Below are 20,794 nucleotides of genomic sequence, written 5' to 3' on the forward strand. Positions count from 1 at the left end.
GCTGCCTGCTGCCAGAGCTGGGCTGAGCCAGCGCTGGAGAACCAACCGGCTGGTGCAAACTGCCACTGCCCCCTGCAGCACCGGGGCGGAGGGGGAGGGAGTGGAAACCGCCGGGCACTGGGGGATTGCCAGGGGAGAGTGGAAATACGGGGTGGAATGGGGAGGATGGGGAATGGGCGTGAAGTGATGCTCCCTACAGCGGGGCGGGGATTACCTTGTAACAGGAGTCCGCAGACACTGTAGAAGCGGAGAACCGCGCTGCGTTTCCAAATCATGGTCCCTTTTCTAAGGGTCTGGGGAAGGATCGAGGGGGCAAGGAGATGCTGTTGAGCGAAGCACACAGTGCAAAGGCTCAGCTGTGGTCGTCCTCCCGGCTCCCGCCGGACCCACGATCCCGCCGCTGCGGTGTTCGAACCCGCGTGGAAGCTGGTTGCCGGCAGCAGAAGCGGCAGTGGCGGAGCACCCGCAGAATAGGGGTTCGGTGGGCTAAATAGTTTCTTCTCCTTCAGTTGCTGGTGGTGCAGCCCCGACACCCGATCTGCTGGGCACCGGTTTGAGCTTGCTTTGCTTTTGGAGCTCGCGGCAAGTCCCAGAGCCCGCCCGGAGGCTGCCCAAGCAGGTGATGCAGAGACGCCTGGGTGTCGAGGAAGGTGCAGGCGAGGGCTGCAAGGAGTGGGTAGGTCACGGGAGGGAGGGGTGGGGGACAGGGGCAGCAAGCTCGTAGCACCGCCGCTCGCGCTCCGGTGTGAGTCCTGTTAGAAGAAGCGGTAGCAGTGGTATCAGCGCTTCGTAGCGTTGGCAGCAGCGGCGGCGGCTCCCGGATGCTCCGGCTGCAGCAGCAGCAGTGGCGGCGGCGGCGGCGGCGACGGCGGCGGCGGCGGCAGCAGCGGCGGCAGCAGCTCTAGCGAGCACCAGACACAAGGGCAAGCTCAGCTCGGCGGAGGCCCCGCCCCTATCCTGGCCAGGGATAGGCCCCGCCCCCTGACCAATAGAAACACACCCACCCACCAGATTTGGCCAATGACAGCGAGGGGTGGGTGGAGACAAGCGCCGGGAAAAACAAACAGGCTTCTCAAGGACCCTTCGGGCAGGAAGCTCTGAAGCCCCCTTTCACGCACTCGGGGCTGGTCTCACCTTCTTAGAAGTGTCCACGTGCTAACTTGCTGGAAAGACAGCCCTATTCCGAAATAGGTGCTGAACTCTGGAGAAGGGTTCAGCCAATCGCCACCGCGAGGGGGCGGGGTTAGCTGTCTTACCCCCCCCCCCCCGCCCCAACACACACACACACACACACACACACACACACACACACACACACCCCACGCCACAGGTTCTGGAATCCGTAGTGTCTGAGCTTGGTCCTGGGTGCGAAGTTCTTCTGCGCATTTGGACTCCTTGAGCAGATGGTGGCTGCACCTGCCCACTCACCAGCTGCAGTAGCAATCTCTAAGGCTCTCAGTCTCAAAGGGAGAGCTTGCAGAGGGCGTAGGAGAGGCTAAGTATAGGGCGCTGAACACCTACCTGCCTTCAAGAACTCGTGGAAGAGACTTGTGGAGGACTTGGAAGTGAAAGAAAATGACTTTGTTGTTATTTTTCTTTATGTTGTTTTTTTTTTTTTTTACATATCCCACACCTACTTCTCCGCACAGCTCCGTGAGCGACTGTGTAAGTACTAAGGGTTCAAATCCCATTAGCTGTCACTTCTTGCATGACACTTTCTGGTGGTTTACATAAATGTTTATTTCACAAGTGTTCTCAGTTGCAAACCCGAGAAAATAGTAATGTTCATCTTACTGTTAAAAGGATAAGATGAAGAGGCAAACATGTAAGTGAGGTCACACAATGTGTTTTTTTGTAAGTCTAACTGTGAAGACGAGTTTTTCCAATTGAAAATAGCAGGAAATCTTAACAAACTTTTTTTGAAATGCCACCAATATCCACAAAAAGAGAAAGAAGAGGGAATGTATTTCGTTCAAGGACGTGAAAATAAAGGGATGAGGAAGAACCACTTTTGTTTCTTTCTGGTTTCTGAATTCGGACTTTACACTACCAGGTTTAAGTTAACAAGACAAATTAATCACAAGTTTTTGTTAAGTGAGCTTAATTCGTAGGTTTTTTACCTTATGATTCATTTTTAATTGGACCAAAGTAGCAGATGATGGACGAGTTCGGCAGTGTTGGATCAGTCACAATGTATGTAAGTCTGCTTTGTTTGAGACCCCACACAATGGGAGCTTGCAACCAAAAAGACAGAGGCCAAGATGAGAGACGAAATCGATATGGATGTCCTTCACTCTTTCTCAAGACTGTTTCCTTTCCTCATCCTTTCCTTAGCTGACCCTTCCCTTTCAGCTAATTACTCATTTATATGTCAGCCCAACATTTTCCAAAGATGCTCAGAACTAAGGCGTCCCTGATAAACTGCAGGTAGGTTCTGAAAGAAAGGGGATCCGAGAATCATTTTATTGTTGTCGATGAGAGTTGCGCATCATGAGTTTTAGCTCTTAGGGAAGTCAGAAAGCCCACGGATAGTGCTATCGCTAAAACCGTTGTGTGCTTCAAAAGGTAAAGTAGTACGTCACAACCCTTGCTTCAGTTTGGTGTCAGGAAGACTATAATAAATGGGAATGTCAAAAAAAGACGGTTTGCTATGGAGGTCAAGGTTACTGAGCTCCAGTTTGCACTCTGCTACTGGGTATGTTACCCTGTGACCTTCTGTTCCCTTAAGCATCCAAAGACATGGACTTTGATCATTTTTAAGGCTACAATAAGCTGAGGGGAAAAAAGAACCATTAAAATTGTTATATTCAAGAAAACACCAGAAGTAAGCAGGAATATTTAGAACTGGTAACTGATAATAAGAAATGGATCGTGTTTTGACTCTTATTGGAAAGCAAATAGCAAGAGCTCTGTCCTGAAGAAGGTATAGCACAGGTGTTTAATATGGTAGTTATAGCTATAGCATTGGTGTTAATGTGGTGGATATACCTATAGCATGGACATTAATGTGGTAGTTATAGCTACGAAATTGGTGTTAATATAGTAGGTATACCTATATCACTGATGTTAATATGGTAGTTAGAGCTATAGTATTGGTATTTAATATGGTAGGTATACCTATAGCAGGGTGTTATATGGTAGGTATACCTATAGCAGGGTGTTATATGGTAGGTATACCTATAGCAGGGTGTTATATGGTAGGTATACCTATAACAGGGTGTTATATGGTAGGTATACCTATAGCAGGGTGTTATATGATAGGTATACCTATAGCAGGGTGTTATATGGTAGGTATACCTATAGCAGGGTGTTATATGATAGGTATACCTATAGCAGGGTGTTATATGGTAGGTATACCTATAGCAGGGTGTTATATGGTAGGTATACCTATAGCAGGGTGTTATATGGTAGGTATACCTATAGCAGGGTGTTATATGGTAGGTATACCTATAGCAGGGTGTTATATGGTAGGTATACCTATAGCAGGGTGTTAATGTGGTAGGTATACATTTAGCAGGGTGTTATTATGGTAGGTATACCTATAGCAGGGTGTTATATGGTAGGTATACCTATAGCAGGGTGTTATATGGTAGGTATACCTATAGCAGGGTGTTATATGGTAGGTATACCTATAGCAGGGTGTTATATGGTAGGTATACCTATAGCAGGGTGTTATATGGTAGGTATACCTATAGCAGGGTGTTATATGGTAGGTATACCTATAGCAGGGTGTTAATGTGGTAGGTATACCTATAGCAGGGTGTTATATGGTAGGTATACCTATAGCAGGGTGTTAATATGATAGGTATACCTATAGCAGGGTGTTATATGGTAGGTATACCTATAGCAGGGTGTTAATGTGGTAGGTATACCTATAGCAGGGTGTTATATGGTAGGTATACCTATAGCAGGGTGTTATATGGTAGGTATACCTATAGCAGGGTGTTATATGGTAGGTATACCTATAGCAGGGTGTTAATATGATAGGTATACCTATAGCAGGGTGTTATATGGTAGGTATACCTACAGCAGGGTGTTATATGGTAGGTATACCTATAGCAGGGTGTTATATGGTAGGTATACCTATAGCAGGGTGTTATATGGTAGGTATACCTATAGCAGGGTGTTATATGGTAGGTATACCTATAGCAGGGTGTTATATGGTAGGTATACCTATAGCAGGGTGTTATATGGTAGGTATACCTATAGCAGGGTGTTATATGGTAGGTATACCTATAGGAGGGTGTTATATGGTAGGTATACCTATAGCAGGGTGTTAATATGGTAGGTATACCTATAGCAGGGTGTTATATGGTAGGTATACCTATAGCAGGGTGTTATATGGTAGGTATACCTTTAGCAGGGTGTTAATATGGTAGGTATACCTATAGCAGGGTGTTATATGGTAGGTATACCTATAGCAGGGTGTTAATGTGGTAGGTATACCTATAACAGGGTGTTATATGGTAGGTATACCTATAGCAGGGTGTTATATGGTAGGTATACCTATAGCAGGGTGTTAATATGGTAGGTATACCTATAACAGGGTGTTATATGGTAGGTATACCTATAGCAGGGTGTTATATGGTAGGTATACCTATAGCAGGGTGTTATATGGTAGATATACCTATAGCAGGGTGTTATATGGTAGGTATACCTTTAGCAGGGTGTTAATATGGTAGGTATACCTATAGCAGGGTGTTATATGGTAGGTATACCTATAGCAGGGTGTTATATGGTAGGTATACCTATAACAGGGTGTTATATGGTAGGTATACCTATAGCAGGGTGTTATATGATAGGTATACCTATAGCAGCGTGTTATATGGTAGGTATACCTATAGCAGGGTGTTAATATGGTAGGTATAGCTATAGCAGGGTGTTATATGGTAGGTATACCTATAGCAGGGTGTTATATGGTAGGTATACCTATAGCAGGGTGTTAATATGGTAGGTATACCTATAGCAGGGTGTTAATATGATAGGTATACCTATAGCAGGGTGTTAATGTGGTAGGTATACCTATAGCAGGGTGTTATATGGTAGGTATACCTATAGCAGGGTGTTATATGGTAGGTATACCTATAGCAGGGTGTTAATATGATAGGTATACCTATAGCAGGGTGTTAATGTGGTAGGTATGTGTACAACATGGGTGTTTTATGGTAGGTGTCCCTATAGGACTGGTGTTTAATATGTGATACTGGAAACTGAGAACTGCAGAAACCAGATGTTAAACAACACTTACTGAACACAAACAAATTTTCATAGAATATTTTCTGTATCAGTTTGGGAAGCATTGAACATTGCCATTATTTTGCCAGATACTTCATGGAGAATTCCATCATTCTCCATGAAATGGAAGACACTGAGTCTCTGGGTACTTAGGGTATAATGTTATTTTAAGGAATATAAAAGATACGTTTCCTAAAATAACCAGGAAATATCGCTTTTTGTAAAGTATAGAATAAATTTGACCAATTTAATTAGTTTTAAGAAAATGTTAAAAGTTTGATTCATGATTCAAAGAACACATTAGCACCAACATCTTCACTACTCACTAAGTTTTAGGATAAGAAATATCCAAAATCATAAGCAATGGAAATTTGTCAAATAATGTTATTTTCAAGTCCATAAAGAGAAATGGTCTATTTTCAAAGTAGTGTGTTCATGGAACCCGTTAATCAACTATCTTTTAAAAGTATCAGTCGTGCGCTGCAGAGATAGCATAGCAGTTGACAGCACTTCCTACTCTTCCAGAGGAACTGAGTTCCATTTCCGGCACCCACATGATGCATAACAGCTAACAACTGTGACACATTTCTGGTCTCTGTGGCTAAAAGACACACACAGTGGACGGAGAAGCATACAGAGCAAATAGCCATATACATAAAATGTTGTAAAAATTAAAATTTATCCAATATTCAGAGATTATTTCAATACTTTAGAGAAATCCTCAAATGTTACAGATTTGTAATACCATGAATAAATAGTTTATTGAAACACACCACAACTCTAGAATGCAATTAAATATCTTCAAATATATATGTTTTTTGCTTGTAAGGCTATTATTATCTACATGTATCATCAGTGTAAAAACTTACAAATTAGCTGACCTCTTATGAGTCATTAATGACATAATTTCACAATTGATAAAAGTGACATCTATCCATGTGTTCCTAGACACAAAAAAATCTTAAACATGAAAACTACTTAGAAAAAGTTTCTCTTTTTATAGTGAAGCTTTATTTCTTTTTATGGCAAAACTAGTCCAAATTTTAATGCGATATTTTAGAAACAATAAGTAGAAATCAATTATTAAAAAGTAAATCATTCAGCTCCTTCAAGGTCTTTTTATAACAAAGTTCTTAATTTCCCCCTGTGATGGATAAATGACCCTGTTCATTTATATTGCCTCAGAATGACATGCAAGTGCTCTCTCCTCTCAGATGTAACATAGACATTATAATTCTCTTAACACAGTCGTCACAGGAGAAGCCACACTTACCTGGAGTTCATAACTTTTTCCACAGAAAGAATCAGGAATTATAGTGATTGTAATGTTTACGCTTTTATTTCTTCTGGGAACAAAGGAAATTGATTACAAATTTAATTGCAAAAATTATTAAAAACAAATCATAAAGACTATTATGTAGCCTTGCTGTTTGTTGTGTTGTTGCACAGATTTCCTGAGAGTTGACATAGGTCAAAAATTTATGTTTCCCCTTTCAAATGTTGAATGTATGTGAAACTTTTAAGCATATAAAATGCACAATTATAGATTTTTCAGGACACAAAATCTAAAAAATCCATGCTAAATTGACTCTCATAGCAAATTGACTCATAGTAAATTGACCTAGAAAAAGAAATTTCATGGCCTGGTGAAAATGTGGACCATTGTGGAAGAAAATTAGATCATTGAATACTGGAAGCATTGCCTGTTATTCTCCTTGCTCTTTGGTGTGTTACATATGATGTTAGTCACCAATGTTGCAAAGCAAGAAAGAATTTATGCCTGTAATCTATGCTAGATAGTTCATAGTATACATAGTATTGTGTATGGTATTAATGCAGAGTACATAAAAGACATGTGTGAGATGATAGCTGTATTGATTGCCTGTAAATGTAATTTTGAAGAAGAATGAAGAATTGTAACCAAAACCAATCAAATATATATAAATATATATGTATATATGTATATACACACATGCATATACGTACATGCATATACATACATACTTCAGCCCACCCTATGTGGCTTATCACTCAAGTTTTAAATTATATTGAAACGGAGTGTAAAAGAGAAGAAATTCACAGTTGCTCAGCTATTTACAATCTCAAGCTGGGCCATTTTTACTTTTTATATAGATACATTAAGTATCAACATGATCAACATTTTTCCAGTCTTTACTTTTAAATTATGGAATCAAATGGAGTGAAACATATCTTTGTCTTCCCTTTCAGTATAAAAATCTATCTCTCTCTATAATTTTTGAATCTAACTGATCTTAGGTATGAATCTACCTATACCTTTGTAAGCTCATGAAGACATACAATAATTTTCTCACAAATAAGAAAAGAGTAAACCTACTTTCATGGAGTATATAAACCTGGAACTTTAAAGTATACACCATGGGAAACAGAAATTTTACAAATGAACACAGAGAAAAGGAAACATCGTGAAGATGACTCTCTCAACTCTTTTTGAAATTGAAAATACCTTTATTATTTTTATTTAATAAAGCTTATAAAATGAAAACAATTTCTCCACATCCACCTAAAGCAGTTTCATAACTGGTATATAGTTTGAGAGTATAGTTTTCTTCACTGAAACTGCTCCTCTCTGACCATTATAAAAGTGACTGGAGAGATGGCTCAGAGATTAGGATTGTACACTGCCCTGCAAAAGACTTGAGTTCAATTTCCAGCACCTACATTTTGTGGTTTACTCCTTAACTCCAGCTACAGATAGATACAATATCTCTAATCTCTGGGAACTAATCACTCACAAGCACATAATCTCATACCTAACCACTCACATACACATAACTAAAATATAATAAATCTTGATAATGAATACAGCACCACTACGGATGCATTTTCATTTGCCACCAAGTCTATTTGTCTGTGATGTTCTTGGGAGGCCTTACGAGATGAGTATCTGCTTTGCTTCTCAGGTGCCTGTTTGTATGCTTCTTCATGCTCTTTGTGAACCAGAGATTATATTTTCTAAATCATTTGTTGGCCTTTGTATCCTGTTTTCTCTTCATCTAAAATGTAAATTAAATATATATATATATATATATATATATATATATATATATATTTAAAAATAAAATGAAGGTACTTGAACTTGTTGCTGATATGAAGGTAAAATATAAATAAAGCATTAATTACTCAGCAGTTATGATGAAAGAATGAGTGTATCTACACAATACTTTCTTGGTTTACTTGCATGATTTAAGATTCCCTTTTCTCACCCCGCCCCAGAGTGTGTGTGTGTGTGTGTGTGTGTGTGTGTGTGTGTGTGTGTGTGTGGTGCTTTCTGATGACCTAATTCTCTTAGTAAATAATTCTACGTATTCTTGAGTGGAGCTACTCAAACTAATTCCACACTTACATACAGATATCTTTTTTCAAGGGAAGTCTCTACAGTTTAATCAACACACAAATTTGGTATAAAATAATAAAATGCAGTGAAAGCTGATGGTCATATGAGTCCCTATATTAGGAATCACTGACAATATCCTAACGGTTTCTGATAGTTTTCCCAGTAAATAGATTTAAATAACAGTGAACAATACCACGATTTTCTAAAAGTATTTTAATACGTTGTATTTGTAGAATTACTTTGTTTTTTAAGTATTTGAAAATTCATACAATATGTTTTGATGATATTCATTCCCAACTCCTCTCAGGTCTCACCACCATCCCCTACCTGCCCAAATTTTGTCCTCTTGTATTTTTTTATTCTACCTAATGGGTCTGAAATTTGCGTTTCCCACATTCTCTTGGAAAAATTCCATCCACTTGGACTTATCCAACCAATCAGCAACAATGGGCTCTCCAACTTCAAGCAATTACTTAATGGTCAATATCTCCTGAGATAAAGGTGGGCCACTGGCTCCAATTCGATCCTTATGCAGGAATTTTGTATTTCTTGTATATGTTGTAAAAGTAGCTGTGAGTAAGTACATGTAACTGCCCTGAGGTGTCTGGAAAACACTATTTCCTTGAAATCATTCATAGCTCTGGCTTCTCCAGTCTTTGCATCTCCCCTTCCACGATAGACTCTGAGCCTTTGGATGGTGTACTGTAATCTAGACGCCCCAGTTAGGGCTGAGCATTGTGCAGTCATTTTTAAGATATTTATACTTTTAAATACCAGTTACTACTTTAGGGTAAATCTCTTAATTCTCTTGTTTTAGGATTATCTTTGTGTTTGTATTAGTGTTTAATAGAACATCTATTAAAAAAATACTAAAGGTTAATTCTGTGGGAAAAGCCAGCTGGAGCAATAATAGTGACACCAACTAAGGTCTCTTTTTTCACGCTGTTTAATTAAATTAAAGTAGTTACATTATTAGCTCATATAACATAGACAGAAAAATTGCAAAAATCCTTATTATTTTATTTCAGTCTTTGAAGCTCCAAAATAAATAATTACCTTTCTATTTTTCCAGGCAATCCAAAACACTAGGGATCATCAAATAAGAAAAGGGGAAAAATAATTAAACATTTCAAAAGAGAAATCTAAAAATTATGAAATGTACAGAGTATAACTAAAAAAATGTTTTTCTTAGTAACACTAAAATTATGGTATTTAAAAATAAGACTTAACAATAAGATTATTATTAACTATGTGGTCACTAACAGTGACTACTTAAATTTCAATTTCAATCAGTTTAAATTAAATTAATTAAAAGCTATAATTTTTTCTCTTACTAATAAGTTTCAAATCCCAATTACTACTCTTGTTTAGCGATGACTGATATGATCACATACAAATAAATGCAGAATATTTGCATTATTAATAAAAGTTCTCTAGGTATTTCACTAGTTTCATTCTTGAGAGAATTTAGACAGTGATCCTCTCTTCTTTCCTCTTCTATATTCTGTAGCTTCAGTGAGCCAAAGTCACCTACAGTTTGGAGCTGTTAAATAGAAATACCAGAAATAAACTATTTGCATTTTTTGCTTTTCTTTTCTTTTTCTATTTTTTTGTTAATTTTTTGTATTTATTTATTAAAGATTTCTGCCTCCTCCCCACCACCGCCTCCCATTTCCCTCCCCGTCCCCCAATCAAGTCCCCCTCCCTCATCAGCCCAAAGAGCAATCAGAGTTCCCTGCCCTGTGGGAAGTCCAAGGACCACCCACCTCTATCCAGGTCTCCTAAGGTGAGCATCCAAACTGCCTAGGCTCCCCCAAAGCCAGTACGTGCAGTAGGATCAAAAACCCACTGCGATTGTTCTTGAGTTCTCAGTATTCCTCATTGTCCGCTATGTTCAGCTAGTCCGGATTTATCCCATGCTTTTTCAGACCCAGGCCAGCTGGCCTTGGTGAGTTCCCGATAGAACATCCCCATTGTCTCAGTGTGTGGGTGCACTTCTCGAGGTCCTGAGTTCCTTGCTCGTGCTCTCTCTCCATCTGCTCCTGATTTGGACCTTGAGATTTCAGTCCGGTGCTCCAATGGGGATCTCTGTCTCTGTCACCTTTCCACCGGACATTGATCCTATAATTCGTGATCCTAGAGAAGCTAAATAAGAAGGTGAACCCAAAGAAAAACATATAGGCATCCTCCTGAATATTAACTATTTGCATTTTTAACAAAATATAAGTTGCCTTACCTTATTGGAATTATTATTATGTATTAATTTTTATTTATTGCTTTAAATGTATGCTTTTATAAATTAAACATTTTCATTGGTATATATGGAAAATGGCACATAGGTTTTTTATTGTAATAATTTCTACTCTTTTTTTTCTTTCTCATTTTAATTTTATTTTTCAAACTATCTTATTTTACATACCATTTTCCAGTTCCCTCTTTCTCCCGTCATCTCAGTCCCCCATCTACTCCCCACACCACCTGCATCCACTGTTCAAAGGGTGAGGCCTCCCATGGGGATTCAACAAAGTCTATCACATTTCTTGAGTTGGAATCAAGTCCCTAGCCCCCTGTATTTAGGTTGAGCAAGGTATCCCTCCACATGGAATGGGCTCCAAAGAGCCAGTTCACGCACAAGCACAACGGGTTCCACTGCTAGTCTGCACTATATCCCCTTTGACTGTGTGTTATCAACGTTTGTCTCCAAAGTGGATATATCATAAGAAACTGGTTTTCATAGATACTGAACTGTTGCAAGAGTTTCAATAATAGCCTAGTGACCCCTGAAAAGCAATGATGTAGTTCTAGTTTCTGATGTTTCATTGTATTTGTCAAATTTCCTGGCTAAGTGATTCTCATATATCTGATGAATCATTCTTCTATTATTTTAGAAAGAGAATTTCTGAATGAAATCATACTTTGAATTCGTAGACTCAGTGAACACAACTCTGTATCATGAGTGGTGGTGGATATTATTACCCTTTTTTTCGGTCAGCTGATGATTTATTGGCGTAAATGCAACCATATAAAAACATAAGTTATGAAAAACACAGTCACGATGTACCCTCCCATCCCCCAAGCCCAGTCCCTAAGCCCCCTTCGGTAGGAGGCCAGCCTGGCGCCACCTCAGCGCATCCGGTAGTCAGTGGAGCAAGAGAGCTCACATAGCTGGCCCTTGAAGTCCAGGTCGATGGTAAAGTCCAAGTCGTGATTGTTTTTGGCGTTGGGCCTCATGCCAATGGTGCCAAAGATCTCCTCGCCAGTCTTCACTGTTAGGTAATCCTCCATGTAGAACACAGTCTGCTTCCAGTGTGTGTATGGGGACTCGGGACTGATAGAAAAGCCGGTCCTCTTGTGGCATCGGGTGAACTCGATGTTGAAGTAGGCCACCAAGGCATGCATGTAGTCATTCCTCTTCACTTGTAGGCAGAAGGGGGAGGTGAAGGTCAGGTCCTCTACCTTGACTGTATAAATGTCCACCTCCTTTATGAGGCAGGCATTAGTGACCAGCTGCTTCGGGTCCACCACGTCCACCAAGGGCTCCTTGATGGCCACGTCTTTGATGCAGGACATATCGAAACCATATACATTCTCCCACCAGTGGATCTTGTAGTCTTTGTACTGCCGGTCCTCGATGGCCGTCACATAAAGGGTGGCCCGGTCCGGGAAGATGAGGCCATCAGGTGCCAGGCACTTGTCACGGGCATGTAGCACGGTGTTGAGCATGGACTCGTAGAAGAGACAGTAGCCCATCCGCTCGCTGATGATGATGTCCACTTTCTCCACAGGCAGCTCCACCTCCTCCACCTTGCCCTTGATGATGGTCACCACGTGGTCTAACTTGTTGGCTTTGACAATCTTCACAGCATAATCAGAGATGCTTGAACATTCGATCCCAATGACCTTGCGGGCTCCTGCCTTGGTCGCAAACATGCAGAGGATGCCAGTGCCCGGGCCCACGTCCAGCACAACCTTGTCTTTGAAGAGGTGCCGATTGTGAAACATGGAGTTGCGGTACGTGAGGGTGCGCACCTCATCCTTCAGCATCTCCTCATGGATGCCAAAGTGGGCATAGGAGTCAAAGTAGTAGTCTTTGGACGTCATGTCCTCAGCGTTGGGCTTCTCACTGCTTTCTGCTTGACCACAGGAAACCTCCATGATGCAGTTCGCGGCCTCGGCTGCCGCCATCTTCACCCAAGTCCTCGGGCCTCCGAGACCCCACCTTTCTCTATTATTACCCTTTTTGCATCAGGCTTGAACAGAACAAGAACGGGTTGGAAGGGCAAAGGCTCCGCTGATTCCCGAACTCTGGAGTCAGACTCTGGCTCTCAGAGCTTGTCCCTGGTGCTTAAAACTCCAGACCCTCTAATATGTTTATATTACATACTTCCTTCATCCATTCTTCCATTGAAGGGCATCTAGGTTGTTTCCAGGTTCTGGCTATTACAAATAATGCTGATTACTACTCAGCAGTAAAAAACAATCACATGGTGAATTTTGCATGCAAATGGATGGAAATAGAAAACACTATCCTGAGTGAGGTATCCCAGACCCAAAAAGATGAACATGGGATGTACTCACTCATAATTGGTTTCTAGCCATAAATAAAGCACATTGAGCATATAATTTGTGATCCTAGAGAAGCTAAATAAGAAGGTGAACCCAAAGAAAAACATATAGTCATCCGCATAGATATGGGAAGTAGACAAGATTGACAGGCAAAAACTGGGAACTTGGGGGTGAGGTGGCATGGGGCTAAGGGGAAATGGGGTGAGAAACGTGAGAAGGGGAGGATGGGGGGAGCTTGGGGGAATGGGTTGGTTGGGATAAAGGAAGGGTGGATACGGGAGCAGAGGAATATATATCCTAATTAAGGAAGCCATCTTAGGGTTGGCTAGAGACTTGACTCTAGAGGGGCTTGCAGGTGTCCAGGGAGATGTCCTCAGCTAGTACCTTGAGCAACTGAGGAGAGGGAACCTGAAATGACCCTATCCTACAGCCATACTGATGAATATCTTGCATATCACCTTAGAACCTTCATCTGGGGATAGATCGAGATAGAGACAGAGACCCAAATTGCAACACCGGACTGAGCTCCCAATGTCCAAATGAGGAGCAGAAGGAGGGAGAACAGGATCAAGAAAGTCAGGACCACGAGGGGTGCACCCACCCACTGTGACAGTGGAACTAATCTATTGGGAGCTCACCAAGGCCAGTTGGACAGGGATCAAATAAGCATGGGATGAAACCGGACTCTCTGAAAATGGCAGACAATGAAGGCTGATGAGAAGCCAAGGACATTGGCACTAGGTTTCAATCCTAATGCATAAACTGGCTTTGTGGGCGCCTAGCCTGTTTGGATGCTCACCTTCCTGGACCTGGATAGAAGTGGGAGGACCTTGGACTTCACGCAGGGCAGGGAATCTGGACTGCTCTTCATTCTCGAGAGGGAGGGGGAATGGAGTGGGGGGAGGGGGAGAGAAGTGGGAAGAGGGGGAGGGGAGTGGGGGGAGGGGCGATGTGTGGGATGAGAGGGAGGGCAATGGGAAACGGGGAGGAGGCAGAAATTTTTTTCAACAACTAAAAAAATAATAAACAAGGGGGCTGGAGAGATGGCTCAGGGGTTAAAGAGCACTGCCTGCTCTTCCAAAGGTCCTGAGTTCAATTCCCAGCAACCACATGGTGGCTCACAACCATCTGTAATGAGATCTGGCGCCCTCTTCTGGCCTGTAGACAGAGCACTGAAAATACTGTATAAATAATAAAGAAATAAATCTTTAAAAAAAAATAAACAAAAGAAAAACAAAACAAAACAGAAAAAAACTCCAGACCCTCCCTCTTGGACTTACATTGGAACCTTCCTATTTCCAACCATTGCTGATTCCCAGGATTTTTTCACCATGATAATTTATGACAATTTATTTGATGTATTTGCTCCTCTCCCACAGCTCCTTCGGATTCATCCCTTCCCCTACCCAACCAATTTTGTGTCAAAAACAAAACAAAGGAACAACTACAAAATCTCTCACCACCCATGGTGAGGCATGAGGTATGTACTTATGTGTGGGTAAAGGATAAGTATTTGAAACGTAATTCAGAATTATCCTGATTTAGGAAAGTGGGGATTGTAGATTCTTCTTTAAAATCGCTGATTTCACCAGTCTTGTATCCTGGCTAGTTTTATATCAACATGACCTAAGCTAGGATCATTTGCAAAGAAAAACCCTTAATTAATAAAACATAATTGCGAAAATGCCTCCACAGGGTACGCCTGTTGGCAAATCTTTAGAGCATTTTGTTTGATTGAGGGCTAATGTGAGAGGGCTCATCCCATGACAAGTGGCACTGTCCCTGGGCAGGTAGGTGGTCTTGGATCGAATGAGAATTTGGGATGAACAATCCATGAAGAAAAAACCAGTAAACAGCACTCCTCCATGGCTTCTGCTTCAACTTCTGCCTCCAGTTTTTGACCTGTTTTACTTGTTTCCCTCAGTAGCTATAAGCTGCATTAAACCTTTTCCTCCACAAAAACATTTGGTCATGGTGTTTTATCACAGCAGTAGGAATTGTAATTAAGATAACTCAGGTGGTTGGCTAAGATTCCAGTACCAAGCATTATTTCCCTCTTGTTGAGCAAGGCTTAAGTCTCATGGGGCCTCAACCCTAAACAAAGAACTACAGGCAATTAGAGAATGCTGAGAGTGGGGGAAATAGTCTTCCCCAGGGAAGAGCCCCCAAATTGATTATTCAAAAACAAGTGGTCAGCCCTGAAATCATATGCGTACAAGCAACACTGTGACTGAATAGGTTCTATTTATATATTTAAGAACACATAAATAAGTGTGTGTGTGTGTGTGTGTGCAATTAAAAATAATGATCCATAAATTTGAAAAAGAGGAAGAGGGATGGATAGGAAAATTGGAGGTAATAAAGAAAAGAAGAAAATGATGTAATTATATTTTAATTTCAATTTTTTAATTAAGAGCAAAGCCAAGTTCAATTTGTCCACTCCATATGCTTTTGAGTATATGACCATCCCCCAAATCCTGGTCAACTTCCAGGAGTCACACCTTTAAATAGAAAAGATACTCTTTCGAGCAGTTGTCAATTGATAATAACTCTTAGCTAGGGATGAGACTTTATGACCACATCCCCTCTTCATGTTGGGATTCTATTATAACTGATGTTGGTTCATATATAAAAAAACTCTATTATATCCTGAAAGCAAAGTGACGTTGTAATTATCAACTGAATCTGGGTCTTTAAATTATTCTGCTCCTTCTTCTGTCTATAGCTTTATAAACTTTTTGCATTGTGACCATTTTTTCCCACAAGAATTTTTCTCTAACTCTAGATAGATAACATATACATTTGTATTCAAATCAATCATTTACTCTTATTAAGGCATAAGTAGATATATTTTAAAACATAATTGGATATACATAAAATTTTGCCATTTATTAAGGATTAAAATAAAACTGCAAACTTCTGATATGGGTGTAGTTGTTTGTTTTTTGCATAAAGAATTAAATCTTGGTTGAACATTTGATACTGCAAGACATAAAATATATTCAAAATATCTTCAAGTTGGATGATTTTTTTGGTTTTATGATCATCACTAATGAGAATACTGCTTTATATAAATATATATAATAAAATGTCAGAAGTATGGTGAGGACCATTTCAGAAAAAGCTACAAATTCTGTCCTATCCCAAGCCAAGATTCATTTAAAAACTCAGCAACTGAAGCAGTAGTTTTAAAAATCAGTCATTCTAATATAACACAATAAAAATAGGTATTAATTTCATATTTTTAGACTGAGAAATAAAGGGAAAAATGATACCTAATGTTTTACAAAATGAATCATGTTTTCAGACAAGTAGGAAACTTTGTAAGTGCAGTGAATTGCTTTGTGTTTGTCGTGTTGAATCTGAGCCATGGTGTTCTAGGGCCTGTGGGTTGACATGGCAAGACACGCAGGCTGGAGCAGTGCTAAATGTGCGTGATGTGTGTTCACAACAATGACTTCAGGGAAGTAAAATGCTGCAACAAAGTTGAGTCCTGTCAGAAGTGCCTCAGATTCATTACACATTGATTTTGAATTAACTTTTGATCATGACATGCATAGAAACTTGGACTTTATACCAAGTCTTCACCATTGTTTCTTTGTTTCTTGATCACAAAGGAGGGTATAGCTTTTAATTAAGAAGTAGGCCTGACAATGTCCTAATCATATAACCAAAGCTGATCAGGTATCAACCTTTTGGTTGTAGTTGACATAAATAAAATCAAATTAGCTTAAATAAAAATATTAGAATGCTTTTGACTCATTTGCTTTCAAAGCCTAGAACTGCAAGCCAGGAGGGAAGGAACCCACTTTAGATTAGGTAAAGCCTAGTTCATGTCTCCCCATAATAGATTTCTTTGTGAGAGAGGGGGTACCTAAAGTTTTCTTCCCCTCTATTTACATTAAAGGGTTCTAATGAAAGAACTGTGTCTTCATGTCCTTGAGTAACACTGAAGGTGTAGATATTAATTAAATATTACTACTAGATGAGGTATGAAGAATTTCTTATAGAAGAGTCTGAATGGACAAAATGAATCAAATGTTGGCTACCAAATACAATAAAATAATAGACTGTGATAAAAAAGGACATTTATCTTGATGAAAAAGTTAACTCATTATTCATACTCCTTAGGACAAAGTGGTAGATAATAATCTTTAACACTTCACACCACACAATGAAGTCTCATTAAATAGATGGAGAACAAATAATCACACTCTAGTTAATAAAGTTATTACTATCAGCACATTCCTAAAAAGGATTTTCCTCTACTTTGTATAATAATTCTTTCAGCTTTTGAAAATTAGCAACAATTAAACAGTGATTTCTAACACTTTTATCCTATAGAAGAAACATGGTTTCTAGGGCTCCCAGAATCATATCGTGGATTACAGCATACACACATAAGCATACTTTCCCCCTTGTGTGTCACCTGACAATTCTCCATCTTAACTTTATTATCTTTTTTTATTACAGTGTCTCTAATTTGTCAGAGAAATTTTAAATACTTCTAAGAACGGGGAAAAGACAACATTATAGATTTGCTCCTGATATATCTTTATCCAAATATCTATTGTGCATGTCCACAAACACAGGCATCTGAACTGAAATCATGAACACCACTACTTATTACTTCAGAAAAGAGTTGAATATTTTGTTTAGAATTTGGATAGTGGCTTATTTAGAAAACACTCAATGAGTTTGACATTGCTTACAGACACATTCCTCAACTCAGGCAGACAAGAAGGATATTTTATTCTTACTAAGTTTCATAGTTGACTGTCTAATGACCATCATGTTTATAGGAACTCAAGGAAGAACTTATACAACATGACAGCAATGTAAGAATTTGGTGTTCAATTGAATATATTTTATGTATAGATGCCCAGTTAGTTTCTTGCTGAGGCAAAGTTTTAGATTTTGATCATCTGAGATCATGTGTGCAAAAAAGAGTTTGTGATGCAGGAAATTCTAAAGTCATTCTTGCATTAGGATTTTGTTTTTGTTCCTTTTCCCAAGACACCGAATGGAATGGATAATACATACTTGCATACATAAATACATATATACATAATCACATACATACAGTCCCATTCATCTTCATGGAATAAAACAATACTTCAAATAAAAAGATACAAAGAAGCCTTACCACAGTAATTCCATCTGGAATTGGAAAGATGATTCATAAGTTTAGTAAACAATTTAGAATATTTCTAAAATCTTTTAATCTAAAATGTCTCACAACCTAATTTCCATGATGAAATTTCTCAACAAGTAGCAGCATAAGAATAATACCATGAATATTTCTACAAGTTAGCAGTAAATTAGGTACTCATTTTTCATAAATACTTATGATGGAGGTGAAGAAAAATAATTTATTATAAGACTTTATTACATAATGTATTTTAATATTACTCACGTAATCCTCACCCCTATAAGATGTATCTAGAACATCCAATATTATTATTTTATAAACAAAATATCTCAGCTAAGAACACTTAAATAATTTACACAACTAGTAAAATCAATAAATACAGGGACTTTTGCTGTAACTCTGAGTATTTTTATTTCTTTTTTGCTTTTACTATGCACAAGCCAGGAGAGACACAAAGTTGCTATTACTACAAAATAAACTTTGTTCCTGCACTCAAACTCCACGGTTTAAAAGTCCTACTGACATGGAAGTTAGTGATAATTGCTGAAGAATATGATGATATGACACGTTCCTGGAACACAGGACAACATTTTGCCGCAGCATGTATTAAAACGTCTGCATGTCCATCCCATAAAGTGAACACCAGCACTATTTTTTTAGATTTCTCAGCTGTCTCTCAAGATTTCCTAAGAAAAAAATTTCCACAGGTCTTTCATGCAAAAGGTTTCTGTACTTAAAACATATTTACAGAAATGGCATTATCAAATATCATTTGAAAATGTCAGTGCCTTTCCTTAGGCACACAAGGATTCTATATTTTTTCATTTTCCCACTTGTCCTCCTATTATTTCTATAGTTCACATTATTCTTCCAACTCATAACCTAGGTTCCATACTTTCATTATTGGTCTGCATTCCAAATACCCTAGAGGGATTTTATTCCTAACTCATCTTCTTTCTTGCATCACTTGAAAAGACCGTAAAAATGTTCTTTGTTTCTGGGTACCTTCTAGAACATCATTTCTCAATAATTATAAAAAATGCTTCTGTTCAACACATTCAATTCTAACACTCTGATTTTACATTTCTAAGGAATTATTCTATCAACATGCTCAGTTATATTCTTTTGAACATGAATAAATGTAGTGTAATTATGTCTAAAACCATACCTATTGGTTTATATATTTAAATTGGACTAAATATTTTTCCATGTCTGCTCATTTTGGCTGGAGACTGATCACATCATTCTCTATATCCTGAGATAGATTGGTTTAAATGAGAGTGAATTTTGCTCTCAGCTACCATGTGTTTTGGAAGAAACAGCCTGTAGCTAAAGTTGCCTTTTCTGCTGGCTTTACATATTGGTGAAACTGTGAAATTTAGTTGATTTTTAGCAATATAAATTTAACAATGTTTTGCATTGTAAAAGCTAAATATATAGTTATCATTGTAATAAGTAATAATTTTAACCACTAATTGTGTTATGAAAAAAATGGATAAATTAAAAATCATAAGACATTCCTGGCCAAAATATTAGATTTTCAAACCAATCATTTGTTATTAAATGGAATTGCTAAGAGTCCTAGTTTTGCATAGATATGCCTACAGCATTACACACACACACACACACACACCTAGTTCAGCAGTTAACCCCTCTGAAGAAGAAAAGAAAAATGTTAAGAAGGACTGTCAGCTTACATTAGGCATGTGGTTTTGAACACATAGCTTTCAACCAGACAAGATGTCTTCTTGTAGCATTTCACTTATAATGTGAAAACAGAGAAGAAAATAATGTCAAAACTATCATCTGAGCCCGAGGAGATGGTTCAGTGAATAAGAGGGCTTGCTCTACAAGTGTGAGGAATTGAATTTGCATCTCTGATTCCCATTTAAAACCATAGCCATTAATGAGTGGCCTTGTAATCTCAGTGCTATGTGGACATATACATAAGAATCACTGACTCTTGTGGCTTGGTAGCCTAACCCCAGGTTAAGTGAGAGACAATATCTCAGGGAAGCAACTCAGAGTGACATAGCAGAATACAAGATGTCCTCCTCTGGCCCCTGCATGCTCATGGGGTATATACAGTCATACACAAGCACAGAAAAGCATACACCAAATACAAGACATACAAATGCACAACACAGCACACATGCATAAAGAATATTATCTTTAAGATCAACAAAACATTCCTGTGTGCTTCCTTCACTTAAAATCTATAGGTTCCTAGTAAAGTAGTGTCCTTCCCAGGTATACATCTTTAGTCATAGGAAATAGATTCTCTCCATTATCACCCAAATTCCACAGGAAGTTTTTTGTTTTTGTTTCATTGTGGCTGTTTTTTTTTTAACAGTTGGTGTCACAATCTAATATCCACGCAAATGGATTTCAAGCTAATCCTTTTGTACAAAAAAACAGCTTGTGAATCTCTGTTTCCATCTTCATCATGCAGAGTTGTCAATCCC

General features: G+C 39.0%; 1 protein-coding gene and 1 pseudogene across 4 annotated transcripts in view; both read right to left on the bottom strand.

Moving 5' to 3' along the window:
• Cadm2 (cell adhesion molecule 2) overlaps window positions 1-917 on the bottom strand; it is a 915,204-nt gene extending 914,287 nt beyond the window's left edge. The window contains exon 1 of one of the 4 annotated variants that reach the window (XM_075952795.1): window positions 215-917. In XM_075952795.1, the coding sequence (XP_075808910.1) occupies window positions 215-275 (61 nt within the window). In that variant the 5' untranslated portion in view covers window positions 276-917. The remainder of the gene's footprint in view (window positions 1-214) is intronic. The other 3 variants (XM_075952879.1, XM_075952715.1, XM_075952634.1) reach the window with 3 other exon arrangements.
• Window positions 918-11,595: 10,678 nt separating this feature from the next.
• On the bottom strand, window positions 11,596-12,830 carry LOC142837768 (protein arginine N-methyltransferase 1 pseudogene; annotated as a pseudogene).
• Window positions 12,831-20,794: the final 7,964 nt, after the last annotated feature.

This window comes from Microtus pennsylvanicus, chromosome 1, assembly GCF_037038515.1.
Source record: "Microtus pennsylvanicus isolate mMicPen1 chromosome 1, mMicPen1.hap1, whole genome shotgun sequence".
Classification (NCBI taxonomy): domain Eukaryota; kingdom Metazoa; phylum Chordata; class Mammalia; order Rodentia; family Cricetidae; genus Microtus; species Microtus pennsylvanicus.